Consider the following 23,641-nt stretch of genomic DNA (forward strand, 5'->3'; position numbering starts at 1 on the left):
TTTCGCTACTTGTAGCTTGTAATCTGCAAAATATGATTTTCTTTTTGGGGGCATTTGTGTTCGGTCTTCTCAATCGCCTTGATTATTTAAATTTTCAGTGGTACAGAAGTAAAGGTGTGATCGCCTGACATGATACAGACAGGACAGAGGCTCTTTCTGCAGGAGACATGCGCAGTAGAGTTAAGTGCCAAGTGGAGCAGCAGATACTGACATGCAAGCCTAGAGCCTCTCGCAGCTCTCAGTGTGAACATTTCAATACATAAGTCGCACCAGAGTATAAGTCGCAGGAAACACCCAAACCATGAAAAAAAGTGTGACTTATAGTCTGAAAAATACGGTAGTCTGTTTAGAAGTAGTAACAGCAGTAGTAGCCTTTACTGATTTCACAAACACTTTGCCCAGCCCCCAGTATTCACTTTGAGATTTCAACCTTTGACCTTCTGGTTGGAGAGATACACAAACACAAGCTAAAAATAATTATAATAGTTTATTTACTTTTTTACTCCCCACAGTTATCACTCTCATTTAGCTCTCAATGGAACGTTTCTGTTTATTTTAACACAGATTACATTAGCCTCTGATATCGTTGTTGCTTAAATCTTGCTTATTTTTTCAGTTTTGATCACTTAAATTGCAATAAATGTAAATGTCGCTTATTCCTTATACCACTGTGATTACACTGAATGAGGAAAAGTATATTTGACACCAGGCTTTGTCCATGTTTGCGGCTCAGCGGTCAGACGAGTGTGTGTGTCTGGGCAGTGGGCAGAGTGAGGGCAGATGGACACTACAGTTTGTGTGTCTGTGTCAGTGTTAGAAATCTTCCACCATCTCACCAAACAATTAACAACAATAACACAATTTTAAGACATTTTTAGATCAATTTTAGAATAATATCACTAGACAGGTCCTAATTGTGTCAGCTCTCAAATTGCTTTCATTACGCAACAAAAAAATAGTTATTCATGGGTTTCACGTTATTGTTTTTTAATTTCTATCATGATACTAACATTTCAAACTCAATTTTCATACGACTTAAAGGTCCTATATTACGTGAAATTGACTCTTGTGAGCTTTATAATAGCATTTCCTCATCGCAAACAGACCTGGGGTTGTGTTTTGTTTCATTCATACATCTGAGTAATCCTTTATTATTCTACATCTGTTCAAAATGCTCTGTTCCACCTTGTGATGTCATGAAGCTGTGGTTTTCAAGTTCTACCTTTTACATTTAGTTCAGTAGAGATCGGCAATTCCAGGGCTGCAATCACCGAAATAATTTTAGTAAAGGTGTATTACCACACTACTTCCTCTATTACCACATGACATCACAAGGTGGAACAGAGTGTTTTCTGTTTGAGAGAAGAACTCAACTCCAGGTCTGTTTGTGAAGAGGAAACAACATTATAACATAAATCAGAAAATAGCGTAATATGGACCCTTGAAGGAATCCATGGGTTGCAGAGTGATGAAAACTCAACACCATTGCCATAATATTTAACCATTCAAAACTAAATATTGTCCATTGTAAAAAAAAAAAAAAAAAAAAAAAGTCTTCAGAATGGTGACTATAAACAGGAAGGTGATGCACATGAATTTACCGATTCTGATGACATAATGATAATAAAAAAAAACACTTTAGACAATACAATGTAATTTTCAGCTTTAAATCATTGTATTTTCTTTTATATTGAGAATTATGAACTGGGTGTTTTTAATGATCTGATGAATCTACAGCCAATCTTCTGTCAATAAAACCATGTGGGTTTGGAGCAGGAGGAAGACATTTTGAATTTTTTTGCGTTAAACTGTAATGATTAAAAATGTATATTGTTAATTTTCTGCAAAAGAATATCGAACGCCATTATAATATTATATTATTTTGTTTTTGATTGGAAAAACATGTAATCAAACAGAAAATCGGGATTGACCAATATGAGGGACAGGGAAATGGGGAATTTTCAATGTACACAGTTGAATACTTCATTAGAGTTGATCCCCGAGCGGCGCGTGTCTTTCTCCGGCTCCAGAGCGCGCGGAGCTCCGGTAAACTTTTCCCCGCAGACCCGCACATGTCTCCCGTCGTCCCGTACCTCTGTTTCCCCGCTGTCTGGACTCTATCCCCCCGCTGGTGTGTCCGGTGCACACTCGGTACCTCCGCGCCCTCTTACTTCTCACCTGTTGCGTCTCCACGTCGCTCTCCGGTCCTCGGGCCAAACCGGAGCACTTCCTGGTCGCGCCGTAAAAAAAACTCTTCGTGGCGCGTTTTTGGACGTCACGTGACCACGGCCTCAACCATTATTGATAATTTGTGTGTTTATTCACGTTTTCTTAAGTTTATGAGAGAATAAAGTAATAGTCATATGGGGGGTTATTTAAATCAGTTTTATTATGCTGATTTGCAATTTATTGCCTCCGCCAAGGAGGTTATGTTTTTGCCGGCGTTTGTCTGTTTGTTTGTTTGTTTGTTAGCAACATAACTCAAAAAGTTATGCACCGATTTTGATGAAATTTTCAGGATTTGTTGGAAATGTGAAAAGGAAGAACTGATTTCATTTTGGGGCTGATCCGGAAGAAATCCTGGATTCTGGATCACTTTGAAATTTTAGTTAACATTGTGGTAAATGGGGCCAAAAATTTTGTTTCTCAATATCTCGGTTAATTATTGACCAAACCCCACGAAATGTGACTCAGGGATTTACAATGGGATCCTCTTTCATATTCCAAAGGCTGATCCAGATCTGATCCAGAAGACTGATTTTATCGCAATTTATATAAAAAATGGGGGTAGTCCTTGGCGGAGGTCTGCGCTCTCTGAGTGCTTTTCTAGTTTATTTATTTATTTGACTGGGACAGAGCATGTTAATGAACAAACATGACACAGCATGGATGTAAACACACTGGATTGTAGCCTAAGCCTAATTTCCATCCGTTGTCCCAAGGGGCTGGGGTCACAGGGGGCCAAACTATAAAATATACATACCAACTATACCATACCAACTTTATTTATGAAGCACTTTAAAAACTTTACAGTATGCCAAAGTGCTGTACACGAACACAGGACAGACAAACAATCGCAGTAGAAGAAATATATGGTACACATACAATACAGCTACTAAAAACATAGAAAAACAATAAAATACTCAACAAGAAATATACATGTCACTTATTAAAAGCCAGTGAAAAAAATACACTTCATTCATTGCACAGTTCTCCGTATTGCAGAGTTCCCAGTATTGCACACTCCGCTCATTGCACAGTTTCCAATCACATTCACAATATGCTTTATAGTTATGAGTTTATGGTTATGAGCAAAGTTAAACCTTAAAACCCTATTTTTTTGTTAACTAATGAGCCCATGGGGAGGGGCTAAGGGGTATTTCATTCTGGTGGTTTTCTTTGGCCTGACTATGTGGGTGCTGAGGCTCTATGTAAGTGCTACTGTAAATACTGTAATCCTAGAATGTCGTCGTTACCAGTCTCTTAAAGGTTGTATAGAGGATATTTTAAGGGAAGAGAAATAATTTTTCAAATGTTGTGCATGTGTGACACCACCCTCCTCCTCCACAGCTCCCTCAGTAGAAACATCTCCTCCCGCCTCTTTACTTTAGAAATCACATTTGTTTACAGCCAGTTCAGAATTACTGTTGAAGTTTCCTGTCTAGAAATAATTCCGACCGACGCGTCTTCAGTTTTTAGACCCTTTGTCTGCTTCAGTCGCGCCATCGCTGGAAGGAATCTCCAAGAATCACCTCAGTTTGTCTTCGCTCCTTTTCTCCTTCTCTTCTTCTTTCAGCGACCTGAAAAATGGACTTTCTTTGGTGGCGAACTGGTCGTGTATTCTCGTCTGCCATCGCGACAAACTTTGTGCGAAATGCGACGAAGCTACAGTTTGAAAAAGCCTCTAAGAACCGCCCCATACACCACGAAATCCCCGCGCGACGACGAGTCAGTTACACTAGAAACGTAGGGAGTTTGATTGACGACCTAACAGCCAATAGAAAAAGAGGGAGCCTCGTTTTCTATTGGCTGATGTTTATCCGGCCTCAACACGTCCACAGTTGATGGATTTTCATTATTTTTTTTTTGGTCATCATAATTACAAAGCTGCTGCGTCTCTGTAATGGTATTTTAAACTATTGTTGACAATCTGAAACAAAAAAAAAATCCTCCATACAACCTTTAAGGCTGTGGGTATGGCGGGTTACACTTAGATTTTATAGTTGTAGTTTCTTGAAGTTTTCCTTGCCAACTAAAAATACCAACACGGCAGGACAGTGTACAGTACGCTTTATTCAGCAACACCTCTTTCTCCACTGAAACAACAAAACAGCACCACAGAACCAAACACAATGCAACAATGAATTGTCAATCAAATACATGCAAAATAATAAAAAAAAATTATCCAAACAATATACAAAATAATAATTACTCAAATGAATGATAATAAATGAAATAATATTCATCAGATAAATCAAAGGTTACAATACTGTATTTATTTATTTTACTGCAGACATTGTTCAGCTCCTTTGGTTAGATTTACACTTAGACCTGGACTTGCTTGACTCTGACCGGCCGGTTTGAGCTGATTTGAAATTATAAAAAAAAAACATATTTTATGGACTAAAGCTGCATTGCTTTTATATTTTAGAGGTGTTTTTTTTTTATGACATTTTTGGAAGGCAACCTCACTTTTTCTTAATTCTCTTACCAGTCTAAACAATGCTTTTTTTTATTTTTTATAAAGAAATACAATTTAATATTATGCAGAATTAAGTAAAGCATTTTGGCCCAGACTTCCACAATATTTTGCTTCTCATGTGGCCTCATGGAAAAAAAAAAATTGCCCACCCTTGTTTTACAGCGTCCTGCTCTGTAAATATTGCACTTTGAACTGTTGGACTGTGGTGTGAATAAAAAATGCTTAAGTGAAGTTTTTGCGACTGATCGTTTTTTCCCATTTATTCTGCACAAACCTGTGACACAGTTAAACACGATTCTGATGATAATGGGACAGAAACATTTGAAGTTGGCTATTTTTGAATACATAGAATTGACTCTTCGATTTAATGTTTCTATTATAATTTTATAGAATTATATTGTGACCTGAGACTCTTAAATAATATCTACATAAAGAATAGGCTTTAAAAACAATCCTGAAGAACACCCCAGTGATATTATCGAGCATAAACTGTTCGACTGCACAAACGCATTTGCCAAGACTAATAAAGACCGACTTATTAAAGATATGAAAAGAAATCACCTTCTAAAAATAAGCCTTGATTTGAGTGTGAGTCCAGATGGCTCTTTGGCCTGGAGCCTCTCGTGTCTCCTCCACATCTGACAAGGGCACAGCAAAGCATCATGGGAGATCAGGGTGATAGACAAGTCATCAGCTGTGGACTGTACGCTGGGCTACAGTAATAATGGGGAACCCTGTATTCTCCACATGGACACTGTGTTTGTACTGTACTACTGAATGAACAGAACACACAAGAGGGAGCACATTTACTGTTCATTCAAAAGAATTTACAGTTTTAAAATGCACAATGTCATTTAACCTTTGTAAACAAAAACCTCTTTACTCTTAAAACATGCTGTATATTCTGTTATTATGAGCCCAAAATATAATAGAAGATAACTGTATAATAGAAATATACCCAGTTACTAGTCTTTTTATCTTTTTGTGCTTGTAAATATAAATCAATAGTTTTATCATCTCGTTTTACCAAATAAAGGGAAAAAGAACCGTTTACTATTAAGCAATTTCATCCATTCTTTTTGGACTTTTTTTTTTTGGACAATTGTGACATTTCACAGTGTTTTAAAACCTAGAAACACTTCACATTTACACTTGGTAAATGTGAAGTGTTTCTAGGTTTCATAACATGTCTAAACTACAGGGTTAATTTGACCCACAATTGTGATTCAAATGTTTGTTTTTTTAATTTTATTTTATTAAGTGCACCTTAAAGAGAAGGTATTACACTTGTATGGGTTATTAACTGCTAACGCATAACATATTTAGATCACTATGTTACCTTTTATTGTTTTGAAAATGCTGTTTTTACTGAAAATAGCGTATTCAGGACCTGTTTACACGAGATTGTTTGCAGGTAAAAACGACAAAATATTTTATCGGAAGTACCTTTCGTTTAGACGTTGATGGCGTTTTTGGGGCTTAAAAATGCAAAAATCTGAAACCACCCTTCGGAGTGGAAAAGTTTAATACACTCCTTTGTAGCGTTTCCGTCTACACTGCCCAAGACGCAAAACTCTGGTCAGATCTGCTCACGTCGCGTACACGTTTACGTCACATACATACAGTACACAGAAACCTGGCATGCATACCCAATCGAATTCCACACACTTTTGCGTCACTGTATGCACGCATATGTCCTCCTGAAAACGCTTGTCTAAACGCGGAATAAAAAGTGAAGACGCGACGCCACTTTTGCGTTTTCTTTTCAGTCCGTTATCGTAAAAACGTAGCCTAAGTTTCACTTTCGTTTTTGCTGTTCTGAGTCTCCCCACCTCTTCTCCTGAAGTTACAGTTTTATATCAGTTTTTAAAAAAATATTTATGCAGAATTGTCATGTTGGAGCATGGGTGACATAGGTTTTTTCGGGCCCAACATTGCACAATCTTACAGGTAACCATAAGGAGGGTTTGAATAGTGCCCGGGAGAGATCACTAGATTACTCAAACATGCATGGATGACATATAAAACCACTCCAGGCATGTTTTTGATGAAGAAACAATGTTATAACATAGTAGAAAACTCAAAAGAATTGATTTAGCCTACTCGTCTGTCTTTAACCTGACTCTAACTGTCTTGTGTCTCTAGTTCGTAGCGCAGCCGAACTGTCAGCAGCTGTTGGCGTCGCGCTGGTACGACGAGCTCCCGGGCTGGAGGAGGAGGCACTGGGCCGTCAAACTCGTCATCTGCATCCTGATCGGGCTCCTCTTCCCCCTGCTCTCCCTGCTCTACCTGGTGTCTCCCAAGAGCCGCTACGGCCTCTTCATCCGCAAGCCCTTCATCAAGTTCATCTGCCACACCACCTCCTACCTCACATTCCTCTTCCTCCTCTTCCTCGCCTCGCAGCACATCGCCTCCGCCGACCCGGACTTCCAGGGCCCCGTGCCGACCACCGTGGAGTGGATGATACTGCCCTGGGTGTTGGGTGAGAAAAATGGGTTTATTGTCAGTTTTGTGATAATGATTAGATCTGTCACGATATAGGCGAGTTTCATTGTTGACAAAAGCGCGCGTTGCATGCTGGGAATTATTTTGGTCGGCGACAATAAACACTAATTCAACATGACGGACGGAGCTAGAAAGCCAGTAAAGGATATTGATCCCGGTTATTTATCCACTCTAACGGCAGAGGACCGAAGACGATTTGACCAGAAATTGGTCATAAGCATCGATGGAGCCAAATCACCCTTTTCAACCTCTACAAAGCCTGGACCAAACCAAATTTCTGGTCGGAATCGCCAACTACCTGGCCAAATATTCACTTCGGCGATATCCACAATGACTTGGTGGAAACTCCTGGGCCATTCACAGCAGAAAAGATGAAAACCTCCAAGAGTCTCGATGTGTTGTTGAACTTGTTGGAGTCCACGGTTTGTTAGGATCTTCTACGTTTGCTCTGTGAATGTTTGAAAGCCGTTTAATTCACCGTTAGTGGTTCTTTTCACTCAGAATATGAAAAAGACATTTTCCTTCTTCCGTGCTTCTATTTGTGCATCCGATAATGCAGCAGGAATTTACCATTATCGGGGATAAATACACGAGGTTACGCATTGTGTTTGACGCTACCGTGTTTCTTGCCTCCGACCAAAATATTTCCCAGCAGCAACGCGGGCTTTTAATAACAATGACGTCATCTGAAACTCACCTATATTGTTGAAGAAAATATATTAGACTCAAGTGTGCCACACACTACTGGAGAATTTGCCTGATTTTGGCTGCGTTTGCTTCACCCAGAGTTCAGGGAGGCGTGATCCGGTTTTGGGTGTCAGCTGCTTTGTCATGTCATAACCACCAAACATCAGCAACACTACGGTAACAGTCAATAAAAAAGAGCTTCAGGGGCAGAGAAGTGACGGACACAGAGACGCAAGATACAAGCTCAGGATACAGCGGAAATAATGAGCAGAAGTGATAAATTTAAAGTGCAGCATCACATCCACATTATCCATAGAAATTGTCCTTCGCAAATAATGACCCCAGTCCACAAAACGCACGCTGTGAATCCAGTTTGAGGCGTTCTTTAAAAGTAGTGATGGGCAAATGAGACGGAGCTCCGGAGCACGTCTCGTTCTTTCTGAAACAAGTTGTTCCAAAGCACTGCCTCGGAGCTCGTCTCGCTGCAGCTGCACGTGACTGAAGTGTGGAAGTGTCGGTCCCTCCCCGACTGCTTCTCTCTGTGTGTCAATCGCTTCAGTGTATCGAAGCGTTTCATTGGCTCAGCGAATGTTCCGCTCTGCGATTGGTTCAGAGTGCTTCAGAGTGTTCAGCGCACTTCTGTGGTCTGACAAGCGCCTAACTGCTACAGTATAAAAGATGCACCAATATTTCTTAAAAATGTTGGGTAGTGAGGAGTATTGTGTGACGTTAGTGGTGATTTTGGCGACTTTTGGCGACTTTTGACATTTGTTTAATTTTCGATGGCGTCTACAAGTGGAAAAAAGCGATCCATGGTTTGGGATCACTTTGGTCTAATTCCACTTAACAAGGTAACACCTATTTTCTTATTTACAGCATGATATTTATGTTGCTCTTTACATATTATTTTAAATCATCATTATTATTGTTGTTGTTAGGTACGGTGTCTGCGCTGCACACAAGTATTGTCTTACACCACAGGTGTCAAACATAAGGCCCGGGGGCCAGATCCGGCCCTCCAAGACCTTTAATGCGGCCCTTGGGTGATTTTCTACTAAAATATTTTAATTATATTTTCTATTAAAATATTGGTAATTTTCTGCGGTGCTGAGCATATCAGCGTCTCCAGCGTCTCTGTACGTGGCCCCTCCCACCAGAGCAGCACAAATGAAGACTTGTCTCTTTCCAAACGCTCTTAAAGGACGATCGTTTTGACTGTTGACCGTGACACCCTCATCAGAAAAATGTCCAACATGAGAAAAGTGGAGCCGAGTGCAGGATTTTACAAGAAAAATTTACTTATTCCTATTTGCAAACAAGTTATTGTTAAAACATTGTGTTGAAATTGAATTTTTCTTCAAGTTTCAGGTTGTTCATAATATTATAATAAGAAAGAGTTCATCAATTAAAAAAGATTTCTGTAATAGATTTGCGTTTCTCTGCACAAATATTTGAACTTATTGTTATTTTTGGGGTTTATATGACATGAGTTTTCTGATCCGGCCCCTTTGTGATCAAAGTCTGTTGGATACGGCCCCCGGACCAAAATGAGTTTGACACTCCTGTCTTACACTAACAATACTTCATCGATGCTGAGACAGCTGGTTAAATTTGTCCACTAGAGGTTTAAAATAACTTGGGTTTAAAATAACTTGGATTAAAATACTGATTATACAGACTAGACCCAATATGCGCAATAACTGGACTGGTTTTTATTTTCTATTTTGTTGTTGTGTTCTGTTAAAAATATTTCAATATACTTCACCCAAAACTTTACATTTTTACAAACTTGCGTTACACCAGCATAATCCCAGACCAAATATGAAACCAAAAGAGCAGCCTGGATTAACCGAGGTCTTTACCAGAACTGCATTACTGAAGCAACCAGACGTTTCTTTTTCTTTAACCATATGAAAATAATGATATGTTTAGTCTCAACGATGCACTTGGAGATAAAATTGCAGGATATGAATTTTCCTAATGATCAAGAGAGAAATAAGATAATAAGTGTGCATGATCAAAGAGCGAGGACGAGAGCGCAGAGAGCAGACCAGGGTCACCGCAGGAAACACCAGGCCTTCTGATCTTTGAATTAGTCTTTCATTATGATATGATTTTCCTGATCTGTGCAGGCTTCATCTGGACCGAGATCAAGCAGATGTGGGACAACGGCTTTGAGGACTATGTGGACGACTGGTGGAACCTCATGGACTTCATCATGAACTCTCTGTATCTGGCAACCATCTCTCTGAAGATCGTGGCCTATGCAAAGGTACTGCTGCTGAGTAAAAGGTCAGCAGGTCAGCGGGTGGATCTGACATTTGCTTTAAGATTTTTATGGCTTTGTTCATGTAAGTTTAATGCCACACTGGAACATTCTAGGAACAGTAATATTGTCTCCATGGAGATAAACCTGTGGTGCACTGCATATTTCTCTGATCTGGCCAAGATTTTAAAACTTATATCAGGTTATTCATCTTGTTTCCAGATTTATTATCTACTTATTAGTTCTAAGTTGGATTAATTCTAGTCTAGAGGTAATTTATTTTAACCCTCTCGCACTCCTTTAGAAGAATCACACCTGTGGTCCTGTGTGACAAAAATGTACACTGGAAAAGAATACCACAATATGTTTATGCAGTACAGATTTTTGTCCAACTATTTTATATCAGTGTCTTAATTTACTCCTGCCCTAATCATACATACCAAATAAGATATAATATTTTGAAATTTTAACCCCTTAAAATACCAGTTTTGACAGCAAAAGTCAAATTATGTGCATGAAAAAAAAAAAGAAAACATTTTTTTTTTTTTTTCTGTTTCTTTCAGGTAATTTTAATTAGTTTGTGTTGGGATTATCAGAGGCTGGGGCTCCTCTTGAACATGACCATATCATTTTAACCTCAAATATCTACATCCCTGGACTTCAGTGTGGAAAAATATGTACAAATATCTTTCTTTTGATATAACCTTGTAATGGAAGATACACAGTAAAAAAAAACACACTGAGACAAAAAAAATTGAAAGTGTTTTTAACACCATAGAATGAAAAATAAATCAAAAAGTTAAAATATACTGGCAAAGTTATGCCAGTAAAAAAAGCCATTTTGAATGGAAGACAATGGGACAAAAATGTGCATTAATTTATTCAGGGAAAATGTACAAATCCAAATGTAATAAACACCATGGAAATGCAGGAAGTGATGTGGCTCTGTGCCCTGGACCTGACACCAGCTCTTTCCATGACTGACACCAAGAAAGTCATGGGGCCATTGCACTTTATTTTTTATTTATTTTTAGTTCACTTGCAGACTTGATATTTTGCACTTTTGTAGCTAAGGTCCTAATTTTTTATTTTTATTTTTTTATGTCCAAAAAGTTGTTTATACATGTTTTCTGTGTTTTGTATGACAGTGTGAATTTTATTTTCAGTTTTTTTTATTTTTTTTTCATTTGTATTTCTGGTACTATAGCTTTTATTACAGCCATATGACACAACTACAGCAGCAGATTGTGAAATAACAGGTTGTACTGAAAAAAATGATGTATAACACTTCATTAGGGGGTGAAGGGGGGAGTTTTAATAGCAAAATTAAGAAAAAAAAATCCAGGTGAGGACAAATATACTAAAATTGCCCTTAGGTTTGGAAGGAGAAAAGCATTTGACGGACTCTCCACCAAAAAACTGACACATTACACCTCTCTCTGTCTGTCTCCAGTACAGCGGTAAGAAGCCTCGTTGTTCTTGGGAGATGTGGCACCCGACTCTGGTGGCTGAGTCGCTGTTCGCCATCGCCAACATCTTCAGCTCCCTGCGTCTGATCGCCCTCTTCACGGCCAACTCCCACCTGGGCCCGCTGCAGATCTCGCTGGGCCGAATGCTCCTGGACATCCTCAAGTTCCTCTTCATCTACTGCCTGGTGCTCCTCGCCTTCGCCAACGGACTCAACCAGCTCTACTTCTACTACGATAGCGACGGCGAGGACAACTGTAAGGGCATCCGGTGCCAGAAGCAAAACAACGCCTTCTCCACGTCAGTATCATCTAGACTGGTTATTTCTAGTAACAAAGGAATCACCAAGCCCTGGTAGTGATTTTAAATTTGATTTGGAGATAAATAGCGTCTTAAAATCGAGTTTTTATCATTTGCAGCTTTTAAGTCGGTCCATGTATGATTCGTTCTTTTGAATTTCAATTAAGAACGAAAAACAATAAAATGATAAAATGGTTTATTTAATTTTTTTTGTTTACGTGTCAAACAAAAAAAACAGATTTCAACCTATATTTCCAATATTTAATTTAACGTTTATCTCAAATAAAACCAATCAAAAAACAGTCTCAGTGCCTATTTTAATTTTGATATTTTATTCTCTCTGGTTTATTTGCCCTGGAAGTTCTGCAGCTGGAAGGACTTACTTGAAAAATCGTTGCAATTTTGTGGACAAACGTGTCGTCTTCTTTGACAGCGATGCGCTTACTTTCGCGTCTCAAAAAGTCATTGTTGAACTCCATGACGAGAAACAAGAAGCAGCGATAAACTCTCCTTAGAACACCAGAACTTTGAACTTCTGGGGCACGAAATAAACTTCCAGGGCAAATAAAAATTAAAATAGTCACTGAGACTTTAAACTTTAAATTAAATATTGGAAATTGAGGTCGAAATCTGTTTTTTTTTTTTTTTTTGACACTAAAATGGAATAATGAGATAACAAACTGTTTTCCCATTTTACTATATTTCTTATATTTAAATTCAAAAGAACGAATAGTACACGGACCTAAGTCAAACCTTTTTCATCTTTTAATCTCTTTAAACAGGTCATGCATGCTTTTATTTCATCATGTCTGAACGACTTTACACTTTACACGGGCAGCTTTCAAAACGCACTTTCCCATCTGTAGTTAGTCCAAAACTCAGCTGCACAAGGGAACAGGAGCCAAAAACCAAGAACATAAACCAATTCTTGTGTCTTTACACTGGAATCCTGTTCATTTTAGAGTTGATTTTAAGATTTTATTGTTTGTTTTTAAAGTGTTGAACAGACTAGCGCAATAATATGTCTCCAAAACGAGATTTAAGTCTCATTTTGAACACCACATAGTCTTAACACCCACTTTTATTCTCTGGCTTTTAACGTGATCAGTTTTAGCTTTATGCATTTATTGTTTTTATTTATGATTTACTCTCTTTTATCGTCTTATTGTCTTAGTAAAAAATTGTTAAAGAGGGTATTATGCAAAATTGGCTTTCTACCATGTTATAACGTCCCTCATCAAAAAGTTTAGATGATCTATGCATGTCTGAATAATCTAGAGATCTCTTCCAGGATTTACTTGAATCCTTGTGTCCAATTCTCCCCCCTCAAGCCTGTGCCACCCACGTTCCCATGGGAATTCTCCATAAATATACAAAATTATGATATTAAACGGTACACTACAGTTTAAAAACCTGATGTAATGTGCAGTAGTTTCATTAGTGAGATGCACGGCAGTTGTATTGTGATTGTATTGTGTTCTGAAGGGGGGGTGACTTAATGCATGGAGCAACGGGAGGGGAGACTCAGAGCATCAAAAACAAAAGTGAAACTTATTAAACACTTCTTAACACTTTGTTTTTGTCTAATATAGTAAATAATTTGTTAATAATACATAAAAATGTGTTAGAAGTTATTAATACCCCATAGAAGTGTAATATCCTCTCTTTACACTAAAGCCTAAATTAGGACTAAAATGTGCCTTTTTACGTGTTTAAAGTAAATGTAAACACTTTTTTTTTTGCGATATGGACCACAGTGTAACCAAACCACAGCCTCATCTCCCTGTGTTTATTTCATGAGGAATAAGTGTGTGAATGGAACCTGAGACCAGCATGTATCCAGCCTACATATGCCACCACGCTGTGAAATATAGGTCTGTACGGATCATGTTTTATGTTGCAGTTGGTGGGAAATGGAAAAGAGAAACACAGAACGGTCTGTTTACCGAGGCAAAGACCATTCATCCTCATCTAATTCACTAATATGTTGTGTACCCCACTGTAGATTAACTTCACCTATTTATACCTGCAACATCTATAACACACCTGGCCCCTCAGTTACATTTACTTTTTCAAGGAATTATATTTTTCAGAGTATTTTTCTAGCAGCATTAGGGTGCATCATTTGCCCAACTTTTTGAAAAAATTTTTGGAAAAACAATCTGTACTTATCAATTTTTTACACTTGCTAAAGCAAACTTCCATAAGAAATTTCATGAAACCTTAAGTCTGAGCAGAAAAATCTGTTTTTCTTTAATAACATCAAAAATAATATGGACATTGTTTATCATTTAGTTTATGGTTTAGTTTTATGTCTCTATCATCATTATTTTCTGTGATATGTGTCATTTCTTTGGGATATCAAGGACCTTGAATAAGCAATTATTATATAAAAATAAAAATAATAATACATTATTTTTTAAAAGTTATTTAAGAAAAACCTTATGTTATGAAGAGCCTTATGTTTGGATGGAACTTAAGAGGCTTGGTGGACCCAGTAGATATTATTAAATTGTAGGGATGTAACAATAACCGAAATATCGTGATATCGTATCGTCAAAGTTCTCACAATAATATCGCGGACCATCACAATATATCGAATTACAAGTCTCTTTACTTAAATTGAGAGTTATGGTGCAGCAATAGTTTTTAAAAAGACAGAGGGAACTACATAGACCATGATCCTTTGCTCCATTTCAGTGTAGACTACAAGAAGAAATAGCAGTTCTAAGCACTTTTAACTCTTAGTTCTTTGGATTAAGTCTTGTCAAGGCATTTTAAGAGGAAAAAGAAGCATATTAACCTGCAATAAATACCGTACTGTGAGATGTATATTGTCAAAATATCGAGAGATTTGGATATTGTTACATCCCTAATCGTGAGCCTCTCCATCGCAATAAATATTGTATCGTGAGGTTCATACCGTGACAATATCGTATCGTGAGACTTGGATATCATTACGCCTCTATTTGATTGAGCTAATATTCCACAGATTTTCTTTTAATTTGTATTGTCACATTTTAAAACTGGGTACAAGTTTAATTTCTGACACCGTAATGATGCACTTTCAGTAACAAAACTCATTTCTTCTTCCATCACTGGTTTTATAATGTATGTTTATTTTTGCGCAGGCTTTTCGAGACGCTGCAGTCGTTGTTCTGGTCCATCTTCGGCCTGATTGCTCTGTACGTGACCAACGTGAAGCCGGATCACCAGTTCACGGAGTTTGTGGGCAGCACCATGTTTGGGACGTACAACATCATCTCTCTGGTGGTTCTTCTCAACATGCTGATCGCCATGATGAACAACTCGTACCAGCACATCGCCGTGAGCACAGCCTCCTCTGCGCACGCCATAATCACACTCATTTGTCTTGTAGCTGTGGTTTATACGTGGTTATATTAAAGTGTTACAAAGAATTGAACGGATCGTGCGTTAGATAAACAAGAGCAGCAGCAACATGATGTTTAATTCCAAAATGCTTTTCAAATCACCTTCCATATTAAAGACGACACAAGCCGCCTATAGTAATAAGCACCACTGAGCACTAAGTCTAAGTACAAAGGAACCTGTACTTATACTAATACAGTGTAATAACTGTGTAATGACATAGTAATAACGCAGTGTAATTCAGTGCATTTCAATAGGACGTAATGTTTAGGCCAAAAAAAAAAAACCCTCACGAAGTGCATAATAAATCATTTGGCAATACTGAATGTAATAATTAGTAAGTAATAATTTCAGTTTGATTATGTTTCAATTGAACCACAACATTGCAAAAAATAGGCATAAAAAGGCAGCGCAAACTGGACCCTAAGATAGCAGAGGGAATGGCAAAGCTAAGGCCTTCGTCCACACTAATACGTATTTGAGTCGTTTTCGTTGTGGATGCAGTGTTCGTCCACATTAATCTGATTGAAAACTGCTCCAGAGACGGAACGATCTGGATCCCACGAATTCATCTGAGTATGGATCTGATCTGGCTCTGTGTGGACGCCTGAAAATACTAATACACAGATGTAGGTCTATGCACCGCGAAGTAATTCACCGCCAAAACGCTAAGAGGCTCCAATATATGTCCATTCATATATACGGTCTGTGTGTACGACCTGCAGACGTGTAATCTCTGAAAAGTTTAACATGAACCATCTCCAACGCGATAGAAACACAGAACAGGACTCACCATCTGCAGAACACCCCTCTGTCACAGAAAGAACACTCATATTCCACTGAGTCGTGTCCTTTAGTCCGACAGAAGCTGAACCGCATCAGCGCACAATAGGGAGCTGTTTTTTTGAGCGCTTAGTTTATGCAAATGAGCCATGCGGTTTTAAGTTTTGTTTCTGTAAAACATAAACAAATATACTCAAAGCTGTGTGGTTAGGGAAGTCTTGTGGACACGGAAACGACGTTTAACTTCTTGGGTTCTTTTTAAAGACAAAGCAGTAAAGTGTGTTTACCTTGTTGACATGTTTCGGCTGCTAGCTGCAAGCCAACTTCAGAACTGTCACCGGTGTTGGTGGTGATGGTGTCGTATACCAATATACCTATACGTATAAGAAGACAAAATGAACATCTTTTGCTTAACGGAAACGACGTGTCTGGACGCAGATTGTTTCCAATACGGTGATACGTTTCAGTGTAAACTTAGTCTAAGATAACAAATACAAACAAATAGTTGACGCTAATGCTCTGTGCACGGATTCTGTGAAATCGAATCTAGATAATATACAAAGGTGACTCAAACATGCATGAATCACGCTGAATACAATGTCAAGAGAGTAAATGTCAAACAACTATAACATAGTTAAAAGCCTTATAAATGTCTGTTATAGGTCCACTTTAAAGAAGGATCTTATTTTGATTGTTTATTGGCAATAAAATCACGATTCAAATATTTCATTAACTTGAATTTAGTGTATCTGATGTCTTTTTGGTCTCTTCATTTTTCATTCATTTAAATAAAAAAAAAAAAAAAATAAATAAACAAATAAATTATTTAAATTACAGTATTACTCACAAACATCATCATAACAGTATCTTGGATAATAGTTAAGTTGTTATTTCTTTATTTCAGACACAAATATTATTCGGTCCATAGTTAAAAAGAAAAAAAAAACTGGATACAAAAAATATATACGAAGCACCCACATTAGTCCATAAAGTTCATTAAAAAGTGTGGAGTTTCTGTTTCATGTTTATATTAACTTGCATTTAAATAAATCTGAAAATTATGTCCCAGTATACAATATTCCTTCAATAATATTTATAATTTATAATTAATCATTGCATTTATATAGCACCTTTCAAGATCCCCAGAGTCCTAAAGTAAATAAATATAAATTAGAATCTAATCATTTTTGTTCTATGTCTTCAGTTAATTAAAAAGAGACCTATATTACACAAAATTGATTGAATTGTTTTGTTTCATTCACACATGTTTGAGTAATCCTTTATTATCAGTCTGTCTACTTCTCAAATCTCAAAATGCTCTGTTCCACCTTGTGATGTCATTTTCAGGTTTTGTTAAGCAGAGTTTGGTAATTCCAGGGCTGAAATTATCCAAATGTTTCTAGTGAAGGTGTGTGGAGTTTAAAAACACATTGGAGCACTTCCTGTATTACCACATGACATCACAAGGAGTATTTTTCTCATCCTAAATATGCAGAGTTTTTGTGTTAAACGTGTGAGTGAAACAAAACAACTCCAGGTCTGTTTGTGATGAGGAAACTTTATAACATAGATCAGAAAATAGTGTAATATGGCTGCTTTAATGTCCTAGATCTGGTTTTGGTTTGTGTTCATGATGTTAATTTTTCATTCTGTTTTATTTTGGTTCCAGGATCACGCCGACAAAGAGTGGAAATTCGCTCGCACCAAATTATGGATGAGCTACTTTGAGGAAGGCGGGACTTTGCCGTCTCCGTTCAACATTATCCCCAGCCCCAAGTCCCTGTGTTACCTGATCGGCTGGATCAGGGTGCATCTGTTTAAGAGACCACGCGGGGCCAGACTGGAACACGTTTGAAAGCCTCGGGGTACGATGTCTACTATACTAAAGTGCCAAAAAGTGACAGGTCGGACTCATTTTACTAAAATCCAGCCCAATCCACTTTATATATACAGCACATTTTATAAACACGAAAGCACAGACAAATTAACACAATAAAAGACCGTAAATCATAAATAAAAACAATAAACAGAGTTCTCACGGTCATGGAAATCCTGGAAAAGTCATGGAAATTGAAAATGTCATTTTTCAGGCCTAGAAAAGTTATGGAATTTTGTAAATTCAATGAAAGTTTTGGAAAAGTTATGGAATTTTAGTTTCTCTTTCACGCAGCTCCAGTGTTCTGTTAAGTTATCATTAGGCTGTTGTTACTGATTATTTCCGAACATTTTCTGAAATTTTTGTTTAAAAGAGACGACAATAAATGCACTGACAGTATTTTGAATGTTAAAAAACTATAATCCCAAATCATAAGGTGAGTGGAAAGGGTTAACATTTCATATTTAGCCCTAAAAGTCTGATCAGTTCTACAAATGTAGGTGCTGTAAAGTCATGGAAAATTCACTTTAGGTCATGAAAAAGTCATGGAAAAGTTTTGAAAATTTATCAGTGAAAAAGAGTGGGAACCCTGGTGATCGGTCGAGTCTCACTTGTGATTGCAACACCCTAGTTTTTAAATAGTCGTAAAACTCAAGAAAAGAGTACAAAATGGAATTTAAACAGCATATTTTCAGGAGCCTGTGATCAAAACGATGGTCCTGTTATCCTTTCTATCTTCATGGAGACCAAACCAGACCAAGTTATAGGTTAGATCACAGTCAGAATGTCTGTTTTTCTAGGTATTTTTGAGTAATAAAACCACCTGTAATTGAATAAAAGTAAGGCAGAGCTGTTTAAGTCACAGTTTTAATTGTAACACCTAAGAGCTTGTGCTACATACAGCTCCTTTAATTATATTGCCTCAGAATTATTAAGGGTATCAGTATGAATGGGCAGAACATTTCATATTTAGCCCTAAAAGTCTGATCAATTCTACACATGTTGGTGCTGTAAAGTCATGGAAAATTCACTTTAGGTTATGAAAAAGTCATGGAAAAGTTTGAAAATTTTGTCAGTGAAAAAGAGTGTTAAAATGCATAAAACTAAAAATTTAAATAAATAAAAGACACAGAGGACCACACAATGTTAAAAGCCAGAGAATAAAAGTGGGTCTTAAGACGAGACTTTGGGGCTGGCCACAAAAAAAAAACTCTGTCCCCCTGGTTTTAAAGGTTGTATGTAGGATTTTTTTTTGTTTCAAATTGTCAATGATAGATTATAGAGGTGCAGTAGCCTTGTAATTATGATGACCAAAAAAAAGAGAATAAAAATTCATCAACTCTGGACGTGGTGGGGCTAAACATTTGCCAATAGATAACGACACTGCCTCGTTATCTGTGAGCTGACAGGCTGTCAATCAAATCTCCCTACGTTTCTAGCGTAACTGACTTGCCTGCGCCTGCCGGTTACGTGGTTTACGTACGACTGTCACGCAGTCCACAGACGCAAGACGCACAGACGCTGTTTACTCCACCAACGCAACAGTTCTTAGCGGCTTTTTTTGACCTATATCTTCCTCGCAGTTCGCACAAAGTTTGTTGCAATGGCGACAAGAATCCAGGAGCAGTTCGCCGCAAAAGAAAGTCCGTTTTTGAGGTCGCTGAAAGAAGAAGACAAGGGGAAAAGCAGCGAAGCCAAACTAAGGTGATTCTTATAGATTCATTCCAGCGATGGCGCGACTGAAGCAGACGAAGGGTCTAAAGACTGACGCACTGGTCCACAAATTACTCCTGGACAGGTCACTTCTGCTTATTATGAAAACGTACTTTATTTCCAAGAGCTAAACAAACGTTTTTCAGGACACGAAAGCGATATCCTATGTCTGAAAACGTAATTTTCAAGGCAAAGAAAGAGTCCGCTTGCTGCTGCGTGTTGTAGCTAGTTCATTCGCACTGAATCTCTCCGCGCACTCTTCTCTGCTCCCCTTTCCTGCTCCTGTCCCCGCTGCCTGTTCCGCTCTTCCCCCTGCTCCTCACTTCTCCGGGCACGGAATCTCCGCGCACCGCTCCCCTCTCCTTTCTCCTTTCTCTCTCCCTGCTCCCTGCTCCGCTCTTCTCCCTGCTCCTCACTTCTCGTCCGCGAACGAAATCTCCGCACACCCCCTCCCCCCGCTCCTCACTTCTCCGTCTTGCCTAACCAACACTGTAGTTAGTTGTTTACAAGTCATGTGCAGCGCACCGGCTGTAAAAAAAACCTGTTTCTGGCGTAAGGAGGAGGAGGGAGGAGGCGTTTCTACGTAGGAGCTGTAGGGGAGGGGGGGTGGTTTCACACATGCGCAACATTTGAAAAAGGACAAACAGTCGCTGGATTTCTCGTTCCTTGGAAAATCCTCTATACAACCTTTAAGTCTCGTCTTAGGCACCTTGAGCTGGAGCAGGAGCCCTCGGACCTCAGAGAGCGCACAGGTGGAGTAAATTTGGATGAGGTCCGAGACGTATTGTGGGGCCAGTCCATTCAAAGCTTTAAAAACAAACAATAAAATCGTTAAACACAGTTAAATTAAGATTACACACAGTTAATTTTTATAAGATTTTATTTAGGATTAAGGAGGATAACTCTTTTGTGTCTGTGTGTTGTTCAATTCTAGTTTCGTGCAACTGAAAATGTCAGGTCGCATCATGAATATCAGGTAGGAGTTCATTTGTTCTTTTTATGTTTTGTTTTTAATTTAGTTTTTTATTGGAGTTATTATATTTCTGGGTGATTTCTTGCAGGAGGTGTTGAAGAACCTGGTGAAGCGTTATGTGGCTGCCATGATCCGAGATGCAAAAACAGAGGAGGGTCTGACAGAGGAAAACTTTAAGGTTGGAAACATTAATTACAATACTGTATTTTTCGGACTATAAGACGCACTTAAAATCCTTTAACTTTCGCAAAAATCGACAGTGGTCCTTATAATCCGGTGCGATTTATGTATTAATTCTGGTTGTGCTTTCTGACCTCGAACTGATTTTATGTGGTACACGGCGCTCAAAAATCCATCAAAATATTTTAGTATGACTTTAAACTACGAAACTGCACCGCTTGATGGACTGTCGGAGCTTTACAGCGATCGTAGTCAGGAGCCTCGCGGAGTCCGACCGCATCAGTGCACAAGGAGCGAGCTGTTTTTTCAGCACTTACAGTTTAGGCAAATTATCCATGTGGTTTTAAGTTTTGTTTCTGTAAAATGTAAACAAATTTGTGCATTAAACACATTAAAGGTTGTATGAAGGATTTTTTTTTGTTTCAAGTTGTCAATGATAGCATTATAGAGGTGCAGTAGCCTTGTAATTATGATGACCAAAAAAAAGACAATAAAAATTCATCAACTCTGGACGTGGTGGGGCTAAACATTTGCCAATAGATAACGACACTGCCTCGTTATCTGTTAGCTGACAGGCTGTCAATCAAACTCCCTACGTTTCTAGCGTAACTGACTTGCCTGCGCGCCGCCGGTACGTGGTTTACGTACGTCTGTCACGCAGTCCACAGACGCAAGCCGCACAGACGCTGTTTACTCCACCAACGCAACAGTTCTTAGCGGCTTTTTTTTACCTATATCTTCCTCGCAGTTCGCACAAAGTTTGTTGCAATGACAGACAAGAATCCAGGAGCAGTTAGCCGCAAAAGAAAGTCCGTTTTTGAGGTCGCTGAAAGAAGAAGACAAGGGGAAAAGCAGAGAAGCCAAACTAAGCCAAACTGAAGCAGACGCAGGGTCTAAAGACTGACGCACTGGTCGCCAAATTACTCCTGGACAGGAAACTTCTGCTTATTATGAAAACGTACTTTATTTCCAAGAGCTAGACAAACGTTTTTCAGGACACGAAAGCGATATCCTATGTCTGAAAACGTAATTTTCAAGGCAAAGAAAGAGTCCGCTTGCTGCTGCGTGTTGTAGCTAGTTCATTCGCACTGAATCTCCGCGCACTCTTCTCTGCTCCCCTTTCCTGCTCCTGTCCCTGCTGCCCGTTCCGCTCTTCCCCCTGCTCCTCATTTCTCCGGGCACGGAATCTCCGCTCCCCTCTCCTCTCTCCCTGCTCCGCTCTTCTCCCTGCTCCTCACTTCTCGTCCGCGCACGAAATGTCCACACACCCCCTCCCCCTGCTCCTCACTTCTCCGTCTTGCCTAACCAACACTGTAGTTAGTTGTTTACAAGTCATGTGCAGCACCGGCTGTAAACAAACCTGTTTCTGGCGTAAGGAGGAGGAGGAGGGAGGAGGCGTTTCTACGTAGGAGCTGTGGGGGAGGGGGGGTGGTTTCACGCATGCGCAACATTTGAAAAAGGACAAACAGTCGCTGGATTTCTCGTTCCTTGGAAAATCCTCTATACAACCTTTAATACTGAATGTATATTTGAGTCCTCCTTATAGGAAATAAAATCCAAACTTAAATTATCCACCCACAGCGAGCCAAAAATGCCATCTTCTTCTTGTGTTCCAGCATCGTTTTATCGTGTCTCAGTCTCTTCTGTTTTCTTCAGAAATATTCAGAACGTTTTATTTGAATGTTACCAGATTACCATTATCTACAAATTTAGAATTACATTTAAAAATGAACAAAGTAAAATAAAAATACATTGTACTTAAATACTCATTATTTATTTTCCAAAGTCACAGAGAGCCACAACAGAAAGATGAAAGAGCCACATGCAGCTCTGGAGCCGCAGGTTGCCGACCTTTGCTTTAGAATAGACAATAGACTGTGTACTAAACTAAAGTACTAAATAATAGCACTGTAGTAGTAGTAGTGATAATATTTTTTATATTTCCATGTATATCTGTGTAATCCCTCGGTGGTCCTGGTAGGTTCCAGACTGGTCCTTGGGCGTGTATTAGGGTGCATCATTTGCCCCAGTGTCATAAATTCAACTTGTACCCAATTTTAAAATGTGACAATACCAATTAATTAGTTATCTCACCTGAATAATATCTTCTGGTCCACCAAGCCTCTTAAGGCTCTGGCAGAAAAATCTGTTTTTCTCAAATAACTTTAAAAAATAATGATTTTTTAATTTTTTTTTCTTCTTCTTCTTTTTTTTTTTTTTATAATTGCTTATTCAAGGTCCTTGAAGTCCCAAAGAAATGACACTTTTGCTATATCTCCGAAACTAATGATGATAGAGACAGAAAACTGATCTGCAATGTCCATATTTATATTCAACTTCCATTGATACTTTCGGGCTAAATTAATTATATTTGAAGTTATTAAAGAAAAACAGATTTTTCAGATCAGATTTAAGGCTTCCACAGGCACTTCACTTCAGAGGCTTGGTGGACCCAGTAGACATCAATAGAATTTCATGAATTTCATGAACTTCTCATGGAAGTTTACTTTGGCAAGTGTAAAAAATTGATACTAGGTACAGATTGATTTTCAAACAAAATTCAAAAAGTTGGGCAAATGATGCAGCCTCGCGTCTCTGCTTTTATATTCTTTCAAAATCATCAGAAATGAACCTTTCCTGAAGCTATTCAGGAAAGGTTCATTTCTGTCCTGTAAATGTGACTTTTTTAGTATCGATACCTGCTCAAATAAGTGTCTAGTTTCGATTCTAGTTTTAGTATCGATTAGTATTTGATTTCCGATACTTTTGACAACCTTAACTCAATAACACTTCTTTTGT

The 23,641-nt window shown here is 38.4% G+C and overlaps 1 protein-coding gene across 1 annotated transcript in view; it reads left to right on the top strand.

Annotated features, from left to right (window-relative positions):
• LOC110162887 (short transient receptor potential channel 4-like) overlaps positions 1-23,641 on the top strand; it is a 44,395-nt gene that overhangs the window by 19,497 nt on the left and 1,257 nt on the right. Inside the window, 8 exon segments of the mRNA XM_055147974.1 lie at positions 6,848-7,184; positions 10,027-10,166; positions 11,614-11,927; positions 15,059-15,254; positions 17,770-17,942; positions 17,944-17,965; positions 20,624-20,665; positions 20,751-20,840. Coding sequence (XP_055003949.1) covers positions 6,848-7,184; positions 10,027-10,166; positions 11,614-11,927; positions 15,059-15,254; positions 17,770-17,942; positions 17,944-17,965; positions 20,624-20,665; positions 20,751-20,840 — 1,314 coding nt within the window.

This window comes from Boleophthalmus pectinirostris, unplaced genomic scaffold (genome assembly GCF_026225935.1).
Source record: "Boleophthalmus pectinirostris isolate CB_2022bp ecotype Guang Dong unplaced genomic scaffold, ASM2622593v1 HiC_scaffold_9, whole genome shotgun sequence".
In the NCBI taxonomy this organism is placed as follows: domain Eukaryota; kingdom Metazoa; phylum Chordata; class Actinopteri; order Gobiiformes; family Gobiidae; genus Boleophthalmus; species Boleophthalmus pectinirostris.